General features: G+C 36.8%; 1 protein-coding gene across 1 annotated transcript in view; it reads left to right on the top strand.

Annotated features, from left to right (window-relative positions):
- Positions 1-19493, top strand: part of LOC140166139 (uncharacterized) — a 223096-nt gene that overhangs the window by 181198 nt on the left and 22405 nt on the right. Inside the window, 23 exon segments of the mRNA XM_072189524.1 lie at positions 337-834; positions 1219-1545; positions 4662-4746; positions 5487-5716; positions 6266-6472; positions 6889-7014; positions 7373-7702; positions 8094-8250; positions 8253-8299; positions 8561-9013; positions 11254-11580; positions 12201-12371; positions 12571-12927; positions 13118-13246; positions 13824-14000; positions 14234-14389; positions 15562-15888; positions 16212-16538; positions 17006-17206; positions 17417-17545; positions 17718-18050; positions 18566-18856; positions 19020-19182. Coding sequence (XP_072045625.1) covers positions 337-834; positions 1219-1545; positions 4662-4746; positions 5487-5716; positions 6266-6472; positions 6889-7014; positions 7373-7702; positions 8094-8250; positions 8253-8299; positions 8561-9013; positions 11254-11580; positions 12201-12371; positions 12571-12927; positions 13118-13246; positions 13824-14000; positions 14234-14389; positions 15562-15888; positions 16212-16538; positions 17006-17206; positions 17417-17545; positions 17718-18050; positions 18566-18856; positions 19020-19182 — 5548 coding nt within the window.

The following is a 19493-nucleotide window of genomic DNA, read 5'->3' as shown; positions in this document are numbered from 1 at the left end:
AAGATGCCATACAAAATGAATGATATATTTGCACACTACAAAAACAGAGATTTGTTAACTATTTTTGAGCATGGCACATATAAAATGTGAACTCTTACAGTTTCTTGGCCAAAAATTAAAGGCCTGCATACAAGTAAGCCAACTTACAGTGAAAATTCTTATAGAATGATTACCAACAAACAGTAATAATTCAACTAAGAGTGTCCCTGGTATGTGATTTCAATCATTTTCAGTACATGTAACCTGGATATTGAATAAGGGCTTCTGTATTATGGAGTTGTATTATAGTGAGAAGATGGAATTTTTAATAAGATTCAACTTTTTTATACCCAACAGAACTCAGACAGGGAAGCTAAGCTCAATGAGGGTCTCCTTCGTTGTGGCAAATTCCAAGAAGCTCTCAACTCTTTGATGTCTTGGATTGGTGATACAGAAGAGTTAGTCTCTCATCAAAAGGACCCATCATCCGACTACAAAGTGGTCAAGGCTCAGCTGTCTGAACAACAACTTCTTGACCGTCTGATCACTGACCGTGAGCCTAGTGTAGAAGCCCTTAAAGAGATGGGTGATCAGCTATCACGTGTGTCAGAACCACAAGACCGTATGCGTATCCAGCAACAACTTAATGATCTGGAGCGCAGGTGGGGTGCCCTTGTCGATGCTGTCCGCGATCGCAGACGTAAGCTGGAGCAGACTGCAGAAAATGCCAAAGATTTCCAGAGTCAGATTGCACCACTGACAGAATGGATGGATAAGGTGGAACAGCAACTGACTGCCGTTGAACCAGTCGCGACTGAGAGAGCTCAGATACAAGAACAGATTCAAGAGCAACAGGTAAGAAATAAAATCTGAGGTTGCTATGACAACACTTTGAAAATAAGTGTCAACATTTATATTGATGTGTTAATAGCAAAGTATTTGAAGTCAACTTTTCCAGTGGTGCTTACAAAGATTGTGGACGGTGCAGTTTTAATCGATAGATACAGAAGAATTTTTAGACGGCCAATTGAATGAGGATTTATGATATTCTGTTATGGCAACTTTAATCACACAGCAGGTCATAATCTCTTGGCTATCTCTGTTTGAAGTTATGTTATGAAAATCACACCACCTCCAAATATTGGGAGAGTAAGCATTATCTGTTGGTAGGTTTACAAAGAAAAAGGTTGAATTTTATATTTTGACAGCATTTTGCCAATGTTAACTTTAATCATCTAGGCCCTTGCAGCTGATGTGCGACAGCACAGCCAAGTCGTCTCTCAGGCTTTAGAGGCTGGAGACAAGCTGTACAATAAGTGTGTGCCCAAACAACAGCAAGCTGTGAAATCACGTCAAGATGGTTTCAAACGCCGCTACCAGGGTATTTGCGATAGGGTGGAGTTGAAACAAACCCAGCTGAAGCATGCTAAGGCGACCAGTCAAGCTTTTGGTGAAAACGAAGAAGCGCTGATGAGGTGGTTGACTGATACAGAACGTACCCTCAGTCGTCTTGAGCCCATTTCCATTGACCCTGATCGAGTCAGAAAACAGCATCAAGATCATATGGTATAGTGGGCATGAATGAAAATTACCCATTCCAGTGTCAGTGGTGGTGGTTAAATGACTTCATCTTTTACCTAACAACTACAAAAATTGCTTTATTCATGCAAACATCTGATATTCTACTTCTGTATCTGCATTTGTTTGGTTACAGGATCTTTTCTTTATTAAAACATAGTGGTGATTGGGATGTGAAGATATTTATTTTTTGAGGATATTAATTTAATGTATAGAAGAAATATTTGTTTGTTTCTTATCGGTTCAATATTTGCATGATAGCTTATTTGTTCTCCTTTCCAAATGTATTGTGATATTTGTTCGTCAAAATTTGTGCCATTTCTTTCATTACGCCTACTAATGAAATTAGAATTTTAATCAAGCCTTTTAGTTTGTGAATCTCCATCTTTGTGTTATTTTTCCTAAAAAAATACTTATTATTTCTTTCTTCATGCTGAGTGACCAAACAAGAGAAAATGATACTGCAAAGTTTTAATTTTTGGTTTATTTAGCAAGCTTATATAGCAAGCTTATGTCAGCTGTTTTCCCAATAATGTAATTCTGTTAATTTTAGAAAGACTTTGTAGTAATTTACTAGACATCCTTCTAGTCTACCCCTCCCCTAGAACTTGGAAGTTATATTGTGGGGATGAAACCCCAAAGTTTTGTTTCATCACTTATCCTAAGACATATTTATGATCTATTTCATTTATTTCAAACTACTGACACAACTTCAATTCATTTCATATTCATGTCCATCATCTGCCGAGATAGACCGACCCCGCAACTGAAAATGAGAACTCGGTAAATTTAATCATTGATTTGATTAATTTGTCATGATTATTAATTACGATATTCAAATTATTAGTTTGTATGCCTTCTTGTGCCTATATAATTTGCATTCTTACTAATACATATTTATATATGCTCATAGTATATACTTCCCAGTCTTAGCTATCCCAGCTAATATGCAAGTTGTCGTTCACCTTTATCAGAGAGGGGCAAGTTAATTCACTTTTAGCCCAATTTTGTGATGCTGTTTCCAATCCTAATCAGTATATGCTACTTGTGTGGTCTTAAACATTATATACTGTAGTGCTTTTAGCACCAAACTGCAATTGAAGTACAAATACATTTACTGAATGAACAGTGTGCAGTATATTAATTTGCCATTTTCTTTCATAAAAAGTTAATTTTGAAATGTTCAACAGTTTCAGCTTTAGATGGGTGTTTTGAGTCTACAAAAAATGTCATTCAATTGCCAAATGTTGCCCACTTCTAACCAGTAATTCATTAGCTAGATACATGAGCCCCTACTCTAGTACTAATCCCTGTGCTGTTATTATTAATCTTATAGCATCATGCGATATTTATTAACAATTACCGCAAGAACTGTTCATGTTCACCACCAGTCACTGACACTGACTTGTTTGCTGTGATAGCACACATACTTGATTTGAGGTGATGTGCTCAGAATTTTATTTACTCACAATAAGAGCTTAAACATTCCTTGTTGTCTCACAAAATTTTTGAGTTGAGTGTTGCAATTTCTTGTAATTGCTGATGCCTTATCAAGCCATGTTGTGGTCTGGAAATGGTTTTGTTTGAGGTATAGATTGCTGTTTTATGCCGTTGTTTTTTGTTTGTTTATTTTTTTTATGTTGTTTTACTTTGAATCTTCGAAGCTCCCATACTTTTTAATATTTCCATGGTTTGTGTAGATGTGTAAATCACATTATTTTGGTTGGTACAAATTCTCTATACAGTCTTAAGGATGATGCAAGGATTGTTAGATAAGCATCAAAACATTTTTAAAAATAGGTTTTCAACTGCAATATTTTATCATGACTGGTGCTTTTGAGTTGTCAACATGGGACAGGTTGTCATTACCAACATACAGGCTGTCATTACCAGCCTCCAAAATCACAGTGGTTCTACTGTGGTCCTATGGCAGCTGATTAATAACAATTAAGAGCTACTTCATAATGTCTAAAAGAAGAGAATACATCATACTTTAATGACCAAAAATATGTACATATTGAAGTCAATCTAATGGCACAAAATCACCTTTAAATGTTTGTGACATTCTATCTACATTTCGGAGGCCTTGATATCTTCCCTCTAGTACAGTATCCCACCCTGTGCTTGGATGTATTTCTCTTTGTAGTATCAATAAAGAAGCATGCTTCTATGGCCTGTATGGCTCTTGTTTGGTATAACATCTGATAAAGATTGGAAAATAACTGGAAGAAATCAAATAATGAAATTAAGCTTCAAATAAACTATATTTTTGATGTTCCGTTTGTAACTTTGAAAGTATGGATTATGAGTTTGCACAATGCCATTTTATTTTGGGGTGGTTTTATAATTTGTTAAATTTATAATTTACAGCATTGATTGTTTTAAACCATACTTTGTTTGATCATTAAAGATGATAATTTTACAAGTTATGCCAAACAGAGACTTGATTGATTCTCTATCTCATGCATGTTTCTGCCTGATATGAATGATGTGTATGTGTTCATAAACATACAATAGTATCTTTGGTTTAAAACCACAAGGATGGAATTTAATATATGACTCAATAGATCAGAAATAATGTGGAGCTTAAAAAAAAATTAAATAATATAGAGCTTTAATTCATGACCATATACTAAGTTTATGAAAGTCATGCTATATATTGATCATAATGAGTATCTAATTCATTGCAGTGTAGTTTTCAGTGCATTTAATACTATCCAGCACACCAAGTTTGAAATTCGCATTGTGCTTACAAGTTTGCACTGTTATGCTAAATCATATACCCAATTATGTTGTTGATTGATAATATTTAATTAAGTGTAATTAATTAATTATGCTGATATCCTGAAAAGATATGTTAATTGCTGTGATTGATAAAACTGTACTTTTACATTATCTAAAATTTTAAAAATAAAACTAATGAACAAAAATTAATTACTCATTATCAGCTGATTTTGACAACAAAACACATGTATAACTTGCATTGTAATTTGTTCCAATAATTTAAATTTTCTGTTTGATGCGTTATTGATGATTATTGTTTGATGATTATTTGCTATTGACCATGCATTGATGATTATTGACTATTGATTATTTTCCCCCAGCAATTGCATGACGGTATTGAAGACAAGAAACCAGCTATTCGTAAAGTTGTCAACGATGGGCAAGAACTCCTCAAACAATGTGCAGGTAAGATGCAGACTTCATTTACAGGTAGAGAAAGTGAGCAAAAAACACACTTTCTGATTGGGAATAAACCAAAAATATCAAGGAAATTCTTTATGGTGTGAGAGGGTTAAAAATGTAATTTTGAGCCACTTCTAGTTTTCTTACAGATGGTGAGGGAGGATGTCACCTTTATAAACAATAAACTACTGTATATGCAGAAATGTTCGCGGTGGTTATATTTTCGCAAATTACGCGGATTAATATGTGCCCATAAAAATATTAATCCGCAAATATGGTAAAATGAAACAATTTCTTGTGTATTTAATTATATAAGTTGCCAACCGCGAATTTAACACCTTGCAAAATTGTCAGTGATACTTGAAATTGTGAAAATATCTGTACGCGAAAATGTTGGCGTATACAGTAGTTAATAGGCTTCATCTCTTGGCTTGTTCCCTTCCCAATCTGTTAACGATATTAATTAACCCTTTCAATACTTTCCCAAAAATGATATTAAAAAAAAAAGTAATTTGCATTCTCCATGCAATAGATATGTCAGTGTTGGTTTAGATGTGTTTGTTGCAGCAGCACCGTTACGACAAAACCGCATTGAAATTGAAATTGAGATTGAGAATAAATTACATGCATTTATGTTGAATAAAATGTTACATTTCAACCTTCCAACTCAAATAAGGAAGTTGTATTGAACTATAGATTAATTATTATAAATTAAATATTTGTCTTTCATTCATTTATATCAGGCAAAGAAATAATCGATGTGCAACAGAAACTAGACTCCATCCAGAATCGCTATGATAATATCCAGCACAAGAGTGAAGATCGTCTGCATCAACTGGAGCAAGCTATTCCTCTGGCAGCAGATTTTGATCGTCTGCAGAGAGAATTCAGCAACTGGCTAGGCCAAGCCGAGAAAGAACTCAGGAATTTTGATCCTACTGCTAGTACTGACAGACAAAAAGCCATCCAAGAAGTAAATATATTTCTTCTACAGTGTAATAAATATGTTCAATAATTTTGTAATCCTTGAATACTATATTACGTATACTTAGGTCTCTGTATGAAAACCTGAAGTCAGTGGCACATTATCATAGGGGTACAGGGCACTTTCCCCCATCAATCATAGTCACAATTTGACTAAAAAACATCCTGTGCCCCTTTTAATCAATCCCAGTGCCCTCCCTGATCCAGAAGACTCACGCTATGTCACTGCATCCAGTGATACATTCCTGTATAATTATCTAATTCCAAGCTTACTATAACTCCCCTTAAATACTAAAACTCCTATTTCCTTCTCCCATTCCAAGATATTTTGTTGTTGGCATTTGTTACAAAAACTGTTGTAACTTGTAAGGCAACTTTGATCCAGGGGATAGGGATGCCATCCACTATTCATATTTTGTAAAGAAGTTTTGATTGCTTGATGAGTATTAATTAAAGCTGAGGTGATTGACATTGCATGTGTCAAATTTATTAAGTTTTGAGCCAGACTAAAGCAAAAATAAAATGTATTTTTTTACAGAAATTACAACGAGAGATTGACCAGCACCGACCAATGCTAGGTGAACTCAATGAGAAAGGTACCAAGCTGATAGAACTGAGCCCAGGCCAGGGTGCAGCAGACATTCGTCAGCAGCTCTCTGATGCCAATGAGCGTTATGGGGAATTATCGTCGCAGGTCAAAGATATTGAGTACAGACTGAGTGCTATGTTGGAAGGTGCACAAAAGGTAAGTTGTTCTCCTTGATTTTGCTTCCAAAACTATTTCTGGTATCTGGTATATTTCCTTGTACATATTGTGACCAAACTATACCTAAGTTGGCTCCAATCTTCTTGACCAAAGTGATTAAGGAAGTCCTTATGTCTGGTTGCAAAATATGAAACATTTGACCTTCATTGATACACAATGTTTTCATTGGTAAACTCGTTGCCGTATAGTTTTCTTTTCTACATTGTTTTAATATCAGAGGGGCAAATCCACAAATATTGAGACACATTATAATAAATGTCATGTTAATTTTGTTCATTACCATTGAAAATCCATTACCAAAATAAAAATTTAGCAGGATCTTTGCCATAAAATGTAACATGTAGAAATTTAGCAGACTCCATATGGTAACGATGTGTTCACATATATTTTAACAGGTTGAACAAAGTGTTGATGAGTTGCTAGCCTCTCTTAATGATGCTGAGAATCAACTTGATGCAAGCAACCGAGAGACTATCAGTGTGGATCCAAATGGTGTGAGGGACCAACTCAAGAAAGCCAAGGTAAACTTAATGATTAGAAATAGAAACTTGTCACATAATTTAAAATTCAAATTTCACAAGAGATGACCAGAGCAAATAATAGTGTAACTCCAATCAGAAAGTATGTGTATAACAAGTGATCAGAGCTATTATTCTTATTGAAAGTTTTAGTTTTTACTTGAAAGATGGTGATTGGTGATTTCATTTTGGCTGTGATATCTGCACCTTTGCTTCCAGAGAGTATCAAACATTGATGTGTAGAAGTAAAAATATGTCTCAATAATATTGACTTGTTCCATTTTGACAGAAGACTATTCAGAAATGTTGATATTTGCTCTAGAAATTCTGACAAATGTTCATGTTCTCATATAATTTTCAGCAAATTGACAGAGACATTAACTCCAAGATGGGTCGCATGCAAGACACCATCGGCGCTGCTGAGAAGGTCTTGGAGCAGATAGCTGATCCACGCCAACGATCCAGACTTGACCAACGATTAGGTCAGTTGAAGGACAAACATGACAAGCTCTCTAGAGCTAGTTCTGAGCGTGTGGAAACCTTGGAGGAAGCTCTGCCATTGACACTGCAATTTAATGAATCACATGATGAGTTGTCAAGATGGCTTAATGATGCAGAGGATGAACTGAAAGCAACCAAAGAGCCAGGACTCAATGCTGATGAGATCAAGAAAGCAGTTGACAAGAACAGGGTATGTTGTTATTCAAAGCATGGTTTGCTTTATAGATGTATTCAAATATCCCCAGCTTGTGTGACACAGTTTAACATACCACCAATACAATACAAGAATATGACCATAGTTATATTGATAACTAGCATATAAGCTCCCGTCTCCAAAATAATATTTTTCATCCATTTTCACATGAAAATATGAGATTTTGAAGTGTTGGAACCTAAATATAGTAGCAAATCTTCAACATCTACATTGTATACATTGAATAATACCTCACCTGTTTCCAGCATTCCTATACTTTGTATCTCTTATGTCACCCTGCACAAGATATAATTGTCTTTGGAGTTTTAAAACTGTTTGATTTATCATACAATGCTATTTAATTTATTTTTGTCTTTTTCCATAACAGTTCATGAAGCAAAGCGTAGCTGAAAAGCAAGCTCACGTTGACAAGCTTAACAAGATTGGACCCGAACTTGCCAAACTCAGTCCTGGATCTGGAGCACGCTCAGTTGAAGGCAAACTTGCAGATGACAACAAGCGCTATGATAATGTCAAGGATGAGGTCAAAAGACAGGAGACAAACTGTTTGATCGTCTGCAGAGAACTAGCTCAGTAAGTAATATGAAATGCACAGTGAGTAGAGATAAAAGAAGTTCCCTCAGTTTGTTTTTACCTCTGTGAAGCAGTGAGCCACTTGATTTGCTTATCGGAGTTTTCATTGAGAACTTTGCTGATCCTTTCAGCTCATTGCAGTTTATGTTTGATTTAGTTACGTTTCACAATCACACAATATATATATACTTTTTTCTATTTCTCTTTGTCATTTTTCAATTAAGTAATCAAAAATAAACTCCATATGTTCTCTGTCAACAGTTTATTGAAGATCTGGATTCCATACTTGAAAATCTGAACATCACTGCAGAGAAGTTGAGTCGTCCAGACCCAATCTCATCTGACCCAGAGGTACTAAAGAAGCAGATCAAGAAACTACAGGCTCTTCAAGATGAAGTAGAAGGCCAGATGGACACTGTGGACTCCATGCGTAAAGCTGGCAATGATATGATCAACCAGACCAGCCCAGGTGACCCGTATGTGCGAGAATTACGTGATAAGCTAGACCAACTTGGCAACAAGTGGGACTCTATAGTGCACAATGCCAATGAGCGTTCTGGTGAATTGCGAGAGACCCTCCATGCAGCTACTTCATTCTGGGAGGAACTGAATGGCACTCAACAGACTATAAGGGACCTCCATGAGCAGATCCGAGCTCAGGAACCACCAGCCCTTGAAGAAGCTATAGTCAAGGACCAACAGGACATCCTTCAGGTATGTGATATTGCTGTGATATGTTACAAGCTGGCAAGATCTCAAGGTTCAATTGCACAAAAACAAACAGTGATTTATAATAAAGTGTGCTACGCATAGGCCTAAGCATAAACCCACATGCCTCAGCAAATTTTAAAGACTTAGTATATATCATAATCTGTTGTTGTCATATCCAACAAAAATAAGATATATTAGAGATTCACTATAGTTGTATGTTCTTATAATGCATTAGAAGTCTGGGTGAAATAGAGATGTGGTCTACAATAAATGATAATAATATTATCACAAATTGGGTTCTCTTTTCCAGTATGTAACATTTGACTATATTTAGAGATTTTTGAAAACTTTGAAATCTGTTCTTGGCTAGAATGTAGGTTGTCTTCAGTAGGTTGATCTTATTGGCATATTAATTCTACAATAACATCCCTTTCTGCCACACATCATATGTCTTCTGACTTCACAGTAGATTTCCTCATCAAAGTCAGTTTCCCCCATGTGTGAACTATGACATGACATGGAGTGACTAGTAGCGCAGGCCTTTATTTAACATTGTGAGGTTTCCCTATGTCAGTAATTAAGTTTTGAGCAGTCTCTTTCATTGAAATATGAGAAACAAATGAATCAGAATTTTATACATGTCTTATTCACTATCAACAACAATTAATATACATCATATCAACCTTAGACATGAACATTACGTCGTAGCAATATCATGTTAGATAAGACGTTGACTTTCCTTTTTCCAGGTAATTTCAGTTGACACAAGCCCACTATGTGTAAGCCAAAACTTAATTTTATACATGTTTTATCCAGTATCAAGAACAATTAATATATATACATCATATCAACCTTATATATGAACATTACCTCGTAGCAATATCATGTTAGATAAGACATTGACTTTCCTTTTTCCAGGTATTTTCAGTGGACACAAGCCCACTATGTGTAAGCCAATATGATTGATGTATTGCCGTGTGTATTGAAACTGAAGCCTTTTTCATACTGGAGCTATATGTTCAAATTGGGTGCAACTTTAGAATAGCAGTCACCACCCCACCCACCATAAACCTCACCCTAAAACCTAATCCTAACCCTAATCCCAATCTCTCAAGGTGGTGGCCGTTATTCTCAAGCCTTGCTTTCAATTGTGCTTCTTACCATTATTACCTCAACAATTGTTTTGGTAATAATATGCACAATTAGCTTACAAAACAATTTTTGTAGACAAAAATATACAATGCAATTTGAACTTGTATAAATTTACTTTTAAGATTTTAATTTAAGCTTGCATCCAATTTTTATAGCTCATAAGGTGAAAAAAGGCATATTGTGATAAATCTGTTATACTTTCTCTACACACACAGCACAGTGTTATTAGAATAGATCAATGTTTTCATCCACACCCTTTCATAAGCTGCCTAGCATATAAGCGCTCTAGAATCTTATATTCTCTTGTAACAAGAAGAACCAGTTTTGTCCATACGTGATTAGTGAGTGACACAGTGATTGTCCCCTATCAGCGCATCTTTGCCTTTGTTGTAAAGCATGCACTGTTAAGTGGTGCATCAAACTTTCATATCATTTCTTCACATGCACAAAGAGTTCTGGGATAGGTGTAACTTTGGTCTAAGCAGTCATCAAGTATATGAAGAAGTAGAGGGCTCCAGCATAATGCACTGAATACTTGATGAGTACTTCTGACCAACAGTACATCAGTCCAAGGGTTCTCTCGTATTTTGATATCGACAAATCAAAATTGTTATTTACCTTCTGTTTGAGTAATAACTTGTTCCAAATTTGTTTCCAATTTCTTCTTTTGTGATTTCTGCACTTGGAGAAATTATCATGTTTTGAGAATCAAATTTTAATTTTGTTAGAGATCCTCATGAAATAACATGTATTTTCTCAAACTTTATACTAATTTGTGTTATTTGTTTTGATTTGGAAGGAACAAATGTTATATTAAAAAAAAAAGTTTAAACGCCTCAAGTTTATGGGTCCCATATACCCATACATACTCACATCTCCTGCTTTTAGAGAGTTGCTATTAAAGTTTTTGATATAGCTGCATATTCCATTCAATCTGATATGCGCACCTCCTCCAGTGTTTCTATATCTTGTATTGTCTTTTGTGTCAATCTGTGTAAGAGAACTATGTATGTAGAATAGATCCCTACCTGACAAAAATACCAATTAAATTGATGTTAAACTAATATATAAATTTCCCAATATTTTGACAGGCTATTAAGGAAGAAATTGACGCAGTGGCTCCAGAACTTGATATGGTTCGCCAATCTGCCGATGACCTTATCCGCATGTGTGGTGAAGCAGATAAACCTGAGGTGGAGAAGAACATGGATGAACTCCAAATCAACTGGGAAGCCCTCAATAATGCATACAAAGATGCCAATGATGCCTTAACTGAGAGTGCTAATCTTGCCAGGCAGTTCCAGGATGGACTGGACAGAATGAATGATTACATGGATGTTGCTGATGATCAGTTGGATAACATGCAACCAGTGGGATCTGATCCAGACACAGTCAAACACCAATTGGATGAACTCAGGGTAAGTTGTTGTAGCTTTCAAAACAACCATGTGTAGTTTGATAAGTGTGTAATCAGCGGGCCCTATAGCATCGCAGATTAATATCAATATATTTTATTTTGAGAATTGTTTCTCCCCAGAAGCATCATGAATTCAAAACCTATACCATATCTACTTCCTTTAACATGCAAAGTATACACCAGACAAGTCAACTATATATCACTTTTAACATGGGCCTACTTTTCAGGATAGTAGTAAAAGCCTAATAATTCGCGCCGATTACGAGCTGATCAAACTATAGAGCCAAGTGATGGTCAGTATTAAGCCGGCCATAGCTGGGAGCCATCCGCGCCAAACTAGCTTAGTTCATTTGGATTGCGATCCAAGATGCCCACTATCGCAAGCATATCGGAGTGCGTAGCACTTGCGCTGCGTCATGGGAGTGGTAAACGCTGCACACCTATAATACTGGCGTCGTGTAAAATGGATGGATGGCCCCAGCTATGGCCGCCAGTGAGGTGTAGGAATGTGGCTCGTCGGATTCTTCTATAGAAACGATTACAAAGGTATTGGACTGTTTTGAATGACAGGAAACAATTACCAGCAAATCTAATTCTGCAACCTCTACTTTTCATCCACAGAATTTCCGACGAGAACAAGACAGTAAGAACCTTGATCTTGAAGCTGTGAACCAACAAGGTAGCAAACTTCTCAACAAGTGTACAGATGACACCAGAGAACTTATCCAGGGACCTCTCAGTGAGATGAATAGACGCTGGAAGAATCTGGCAGAAAAGACGTTTGACAGACAGGTAAGCATAGGTGTAATAGCTGGGAACTAACAGATATGTGCTTATGTGAATTTACGAGAGTGTATGTTGGAATTTTATTGATGCACGCAGTAACAAAAAACAAATAATTTTCACCAAATATAAGCCAAATAAGCTTTAGTGAAATGCCACTTGTTCAACCAACAGATTATTCAAGCTAATTATGATTTTCCCCTTACAGCACAAACTTGAAGCCGGCCTTCTTGCCTTAGGCCAACTAGAGTCTTCCCTGGATGAGCTACTAAACTGGATGGACAGAACAGACAGTGCCTTGAACAATCAGAAACCTCTCAGCGGTGACCCCAAGATGGCTGAAATTGAACTTGCCAAGCACAAAGTGCTACAGAATGACATTCATTCTCATCAACCCACCGTGGATTCCATCAACCAGGCTGCTCGTAGCTTTGTGTCTTCCTCTGATAACAGACATGCTGCCAATGCTATCAAGGGCAAGCTGGATAATCTCAATGGCAAATGGAGGAATTTGTTGAAGAAGAGTGATGATAGACAACGTCAGCTGGAAGATGCCTTGGGACAGGTAATATATTTGAATTGTTTTATCGATGTTTCATCCACTTATGAATATTCAATACATAAAATGAATATTTAATGCATAAAAAATTATTGAAGCAGTTTTGTTTCAGATAGGGAAGATTTAATATTTTTAATGGACTTGGATACAAGATTTTGTTTAGCAATAAATGTTGACTTGTAATTCTTTCTTGCAGACCAACACATTCCAAGAGGAAGCCAATCGCTTGATGCACTGGTTGAATGATTTAGACAGCCAGCTATCTGCTGCTCAGCCTGTTGGAGGTCTACCAGAGACAGCAAGAGAACAACTTGACAAACACAAGGTAAACCATTTGATTCTTCCAAAAGAGAAACATGGCCGTTTGCTGAGATTTAAGTTAGTTCTGATGTTTTTGATGAATTGGATAATTTGCTGTAGTAAAAAATAAATGCCATCACAGCATCAAGGAACAAAACAATGCCAGCCATTATTTTAAAATTGGTTGATCGAGGTTTATTAATTGATTTCATGAATTAATAAATAAATAAACTCGAGTAGCATTTGTGACTTACATAAATATGGTAAAGCTTTGGTACCACCAACAACATTTGTAGACATTCAGGAAATGATTGAGGACAGATAAGGTTTCCTGATCACAACAATTCACAAATTGGTCATGGTAGTTCCAACCAACCAAAGATCTAAAATGTTAATTACTTACCTCAAACAGGAAGGTTCTTTTGTGAGTAACTATTATAACTGCATTTGACCATCAATTTCTGATCATGTGGTAGTGGTGTTACCTGCTCAGCTCACCTTATGATGCACTTACAAAAAACATAATATTTCACCTCCAGCGTATTATTTATAACAAAATGTCATCGTTGAAGAGAGTCAGTTTATCGTCCCTATATTTACAGGACCTGATGAGACAACTAGACCGAGAGCAGATATCCTATGATCGACTGATGGAAAGTGGTCGTCAACTACGCCGACAAGCTGGCCCTGAAGCTGATCGTGAGGGTGGTGTTGGACATACAATGCAACAGTTGCAAGACCAGTGGGAAGCTACGAGAAAGAAGGCAGATGACAGAAAGGTGGGTGTTGTTGCTAAAATGGTGCCCAATACTAAGAATCAATATAGAAGAAATAATATGAAATTTCTATTGGGCTTGTGGTGGGGATGTCAAGATGATATATGATAGATAAGATGATATTGATGGCCATATTAGATGTGTGCAGGAATCATAGTAGTAAGAATGTCTGCCAATAATATCTGCTAACTAGTAAAAGTACCAGTCATTGAACTATGCATTTTATTTATTTCCAGGCCAAACTGGACGATGCCTTCAAACAAGCGCAAGCTTTCCATGATGATCTGCAATCCTTCATCACTTGGCTGACCACTGCTGAGAGGACTCTTAATGCTGGTAAACCACCAAGCACAGTGCTAGAGAACATCAACCAACAGATTGCTGAACACAAGGTATATAGCTTGTATTCTCACTATTATCTTCAATTTGTACCTCATAATTTGCAGCTTTACTTATCATGTTGTTGCTATCTTGTTTAGATTTATTGCATTATGTCAGGACATGTATTTTGAAACCGGATTGCTATCAGTACTTAGCAAAGATCAAAGGCTTGTTGTACACCCAGGGGTGCAAATTGTGATTTCTTCCTCAGGAGCAAGGTTTTAGGCTCGAGATTTCCTCAATCATACCATGTATAAAATAGCTTTGTTCTGCACTTCAAAAGATGAGAATGTTATTGTTAACATAGCGTGTATTTTTAGAGCGACTGTGAGTTAGGTCTTCGAGCTTCTAAAGAAGGCTTTATGATGACAATGTGCGCGCGTAGTGCGCAAAAATTTGGAATTTTACACTAGTTTGGGGTCAATTTTGATCGGACAGAGGCTCCTTTCACCTTTTATTTTCCTTTACCCCCATTCCTCTTTCATTTTTTTGTCAAAGGAGCACAACATGTTTAGTGCTTTATGGTTCGTTCTTCTTTTTAAATTTCCTCGATATTTTCCAGTTTGTCCTCTTCTCAGTGGCATTAGTATTGATACACTGAATTCCTTCATGACTTTTGTTCCCATAAAATCCTCATTGCTGCCTCTCTATAAATTTCCTCAGATATGATTACCGCTCTAAATTTCCTCTTATATGAGCTCTGTTTCCACCTGTCTTCGTCCAACTTTTTTTTTCCTGTTAAATTACATTGAATATGGTGATGAATTGTAAATTTCCTCATATCCTATTTCCATATACACATACACCAACACCTTCCTCTTTTTTGCTCTTATTTCTTGAAAAATAATGTGAATTCCTCCAAATTTTGCACAACCAGTGTCTTTAAAGATTTCCTCTCTTCCATTCAGTAGCTTCACTTCCTCACAGCCCTCCGGGACAGCCCTCCCCTATTATCTTGTACCTCACTCTTTTTCTTTCCTCTTTTCCCTCTTCCTCTTCTCTTTTCTTTTCTTCTCTCTCCCTCCTTTTTCCTCTCTTTCTTGTTTCTTCCCATGGCATTATTTCCTCAATTTTGACTCTCATTTCCTAGGAGCGGTGCTCCCTGCTCCCACACAATTTGCATCCCTGTGTACACCTGTCCCTATGCACAAACCTAAACATATATTTTGTCACTATCTTGCAGGAGTTCCTATACAGCATAGCTGACAAGAAAGAAACCATGAAGGAACTAGACAAAACTGGTACACAGCTCAAGTACTTCAGCCAGAAACAAGATGTGATTCTCATCAAGAATCTACTCATCAGTGTACAGAACAGGTGGGAGAAGGTGCAATCAAGATGCCAAGAGAGAAGCAGACAACTAGATTCTGGATTCAAACGAGCCAAGCAATTCAAGGACAATTATGACAAACTGTTCAAGTGGCTGGAAGATTCCGAGAATACGCTGGATCAGGACAGACGAGTCCACAGTGATCCAGACGCACTGAAAGACCAACTCAGGAGACACAAGGTAAGAATTGAAAGAAAAGATTGAAAGTAAATCTAATCATGAAACTTTTATTTTATCATAAAAATTAGAATATCGCATGCACACATACATGCTGTATTAAAATGATTGGTACCCATTAATTCCTGGTATTTATTGACAAGTGAGCTTTTTCAATATGATACACTTGATCCTCTTGAAATGCCCAGGATTTATAGTTATATGACCTTTTATAACATTCATCTATAAGTAAGGTATGTTGCATTTTGATTTTTAGTCTTGTCCACAAATTGAGAATTTTACTTTGGATTGTTTATTCTTTTATATCATTTGTTTTTTTAAACTAGGAATTCCAAAGATCACTTGGGGCCAAACAACCCATGTATGACACAATTGTTCGCACTGGCCGTGCCTTGAGAGAAAAGAGTAACCCAACAGACACTAAGGCCGTCAATGGTATGCTGTCTGATCTCAAAGACAAATGGGACCTAGTCTGTGGCAAATCAGTTGACCGTCAACGTAAGCTGGAGGAGGCGTTGCTGTACAGTGGCCAATTCAAGGATGCCCTGCAGGCATTGCTGGAATGGCTCTACCAAGTGGGTCCAGTGCTGTCTGAAGATAACCCAGTACATGGTGATATCGATACAGTCATGAATATGATGGAGGCACACAAGGTATTATAAGAGTCAATAAATAGACAGAAATACGGAAATTAAAATCTTAATCATAAAATCCTTTTTTGCAAGACATAGAATACCTCCTGCACATCAATCACAGATAAGTTCAACAATCTTCTTGAAAGCCAAAGTTAGTTGTGTTTGGACTTATTTTGTAAAATTGTAACAACAGTTTAATATCATAAACTTAAATCTTATCAAATACTGTAATGCACATGTTCATTGTTAGTGTTTTAAGGATTCTTTATAGTTAAAAAGCAGTCCTGAACTATCTGAAGTTGTTTATGAAATCAATATCTTAATACACTGCAGATTTATGCTGATGTGAAACTTGGTAATTTGAAAAAGTACACTGTCAAATTCATTTACGTTAAAATTAAGTATGAGAAAATATGTTGATGATGGTAGACTGTCAAACTCCAAGTCCTCAGCTCACTGGACACATTCGTTTTTCAACCTCACAGGGATTCCAACGAGATTTGGGCAGCCGTAAGGGAAGCGTCAAGTCTGTGAACAAGTCTTCCAAGGAGCTGAAAGAAAAGTCTAGCGAGAGTGAAGATCTGTCTCATTTGAATGCCAAAGTGGAAGAATTGAATGCCAAATGGGATGATGTATGCCAGCTGAGTGTACAGAAACAAGAACGACTCGAGGGTGCCATGAAGGAGGTATGTACCTATGGGATTGTTTGATGTGGTACCTGTGAATGGGTTTAGTTAGGAACCCCTCCCAAGTTGTAGCTTGGAAACTTCCTAAACTTCCTCTGAAAAGATTCTTAATTATAAGATTAAAAATTGCATGTGATTGGCATAAATTTCTATCAATACCTGCATTTATTTAAAAATCTTAATTTGATCAATGCTATCTTTTTCTTTTAGGCTGAAGAATTCCATGAAGCAGTCCATATGCTCCTTGAATGGCTAGCTGATGCTGAGCAAGGACTCCGTTTCCATGGCCCACTCAGCGAGGATGAGGAAGTACTCGTAGAACAACTAGAGACACATAAGGTAAGATAGGACCAAGTCATAGTGACATTTATGGCACTGAATGCTTAGGACACTTTGAATATGAAATGATCAGACTATGGGTAACTTTGATACAAATTATAGATATACCCGATTTTGATTGGTACATGACCAAAATGTCACCATTATCAATTTATTTGTTTGTCCTTCATAGGATTTCAAGAAGATGTTCGCAGCTCAAGAATCCAAATTGAACGATGCTTGCCATATGGGTGACAACATTCTCACCAAGTGCCATCCTGACGCCGTCACCGTCGTCAAACACTGGATCACAGTACTACAGGCCAGGTGGGAAGAGATCAATAACCTCTCACAACAACGACAGGAGAGACTTTCAGAGGCACTGCAGAATCTGAAGACCAATGCTGAGCTTCTTGAGAACCTGATGAAATGGTTGGAGGGAGCAGAAAACACATTGCAGCTGAGAGATTCCAAACCAGTGGCTGATGATATACCAGTAATCCAAAAACTATTGGATGAACACCAGGTATGTGTTCTAGTGCAGTCACTGACGTCAATGCATCAAGACATAATATGCAGCAAAATCAAATGTAGGGGTGTGTGTGGGGGTGTATATGTAGGCGATTTGATTACATGTTTGCAATTAGAAGCTGTGACCTGTGCAATTTGCACTGACAACACTGAGCGCACTTGACAAAAAGCACTACAGATAATGTATGGGCACAAACCTAGTGTAGCTTATTGAATACCGAAATAGGATGATGATGCTTTATTGGTAAATTATTTCTGTGAACAAAATAAGTGTTAACGAAAAGTTCACTTTTAATGGAGTACTATATTTGAAGATGTTACCATAGTGAAGTATATCTCACATTTGAGGCCATTTACAAATAATTAGTTGATACATACATGATAGCAGATATGTGGGGTTGGCCAGTATCATAAATTATAATTTGAATAAGGCCTCATTATTTGTAATACAATAATATATACGTCTTTGGTATGATATTTACAACTATTTATTTTGTCATTCAATTTCAGTCATTTGAAGATGAAATGGCAAGTAGACAGCCTGAAGTAGACAAACTAACCAAAGCTCACAAACGCCGCCGTTCAACCGATGCTGGCCCATCCGGCATACCGAATCTTATGCTTGATAGGTCACGACCAGGTCGCGGTAGGTCCGGCAGAAGGAGCAGAGAACCAAGCCCAGGACCCGATTCATCGCGCAACCCAAGAGTGTCAGCGCTTTTCAACAAATGGAAGCAGGTGTGGTTGATGGCAATGGACCGCAGACGTCGTCTGCAAGATGCTCTTGATAGACAAGCTGAGGTAAGCTTTTGTGGACATGTAAAATCACCTAATAGACAATAACATGATTATCATAATTGGGAAACCAAGTTATCCTATTATAGAGTTTTCTTATAATTGTAGAGTTAAATATTTAATGCACAACTTTTAACATATTGTTTATATTCTTGTCAAATACACACAGTTGAAAAAGCTAGAAGATTTCAAATTTCCAGAATGGCGTGATCGTTACGTCAGGTGGATGAACCACAAGAAGGCTCGTGTAATGGACTTCTTCCGTAAGCTGGATCTGGACAGAGATGGAAAGCTCTCAAGAAGCGAGTTTATTCAAGGAATTATTGGATCAAGTAAGTATTATTATTATTATTATGCTTGTTAAGTAGGCCTACTAAGTAAAGACCATTGCCTCATCAGAAATAAATAAATTATCATTGGTACATACATTTGAGTAATGCCAAAACCACACTGTGAACATTCAATTGGGGAGAAGTGCTGATATGAATTACGTACTCAAATATTGAGAAAAGAAATAGTTTTGAGTACTCCCAATGTTTGCCAATTGTTACATTCATCTGGCTATTTTACTTGGGCTATTTTACTTGGGACAGTGTCTAAATCTGTAGCATCATGATCAAAAACAAGTTTTCCTACACTACAC

The sequence above is a fragment of the Amphiura filiformis genome, chromosome 12 (genome assembly GCF_039555335.1).
Source record: "Amphiura filiformis chromosome 12, Afil_fr2py, whole genome shotgun sequence".
Classification (NCBI taxonomy): domain Eukaryota; kingdom Metazoa; phylum Echinodermata; class Ophiuroidea; order Amphilepidida; family Amphiuridae; genus Amphiura; species Amphiura filiformis.
The sequence above is the reverse complement of the archived record's forward strand: the minus strand, read 5'-3'. Positions and strand labels throughout refer to the sequence as shown.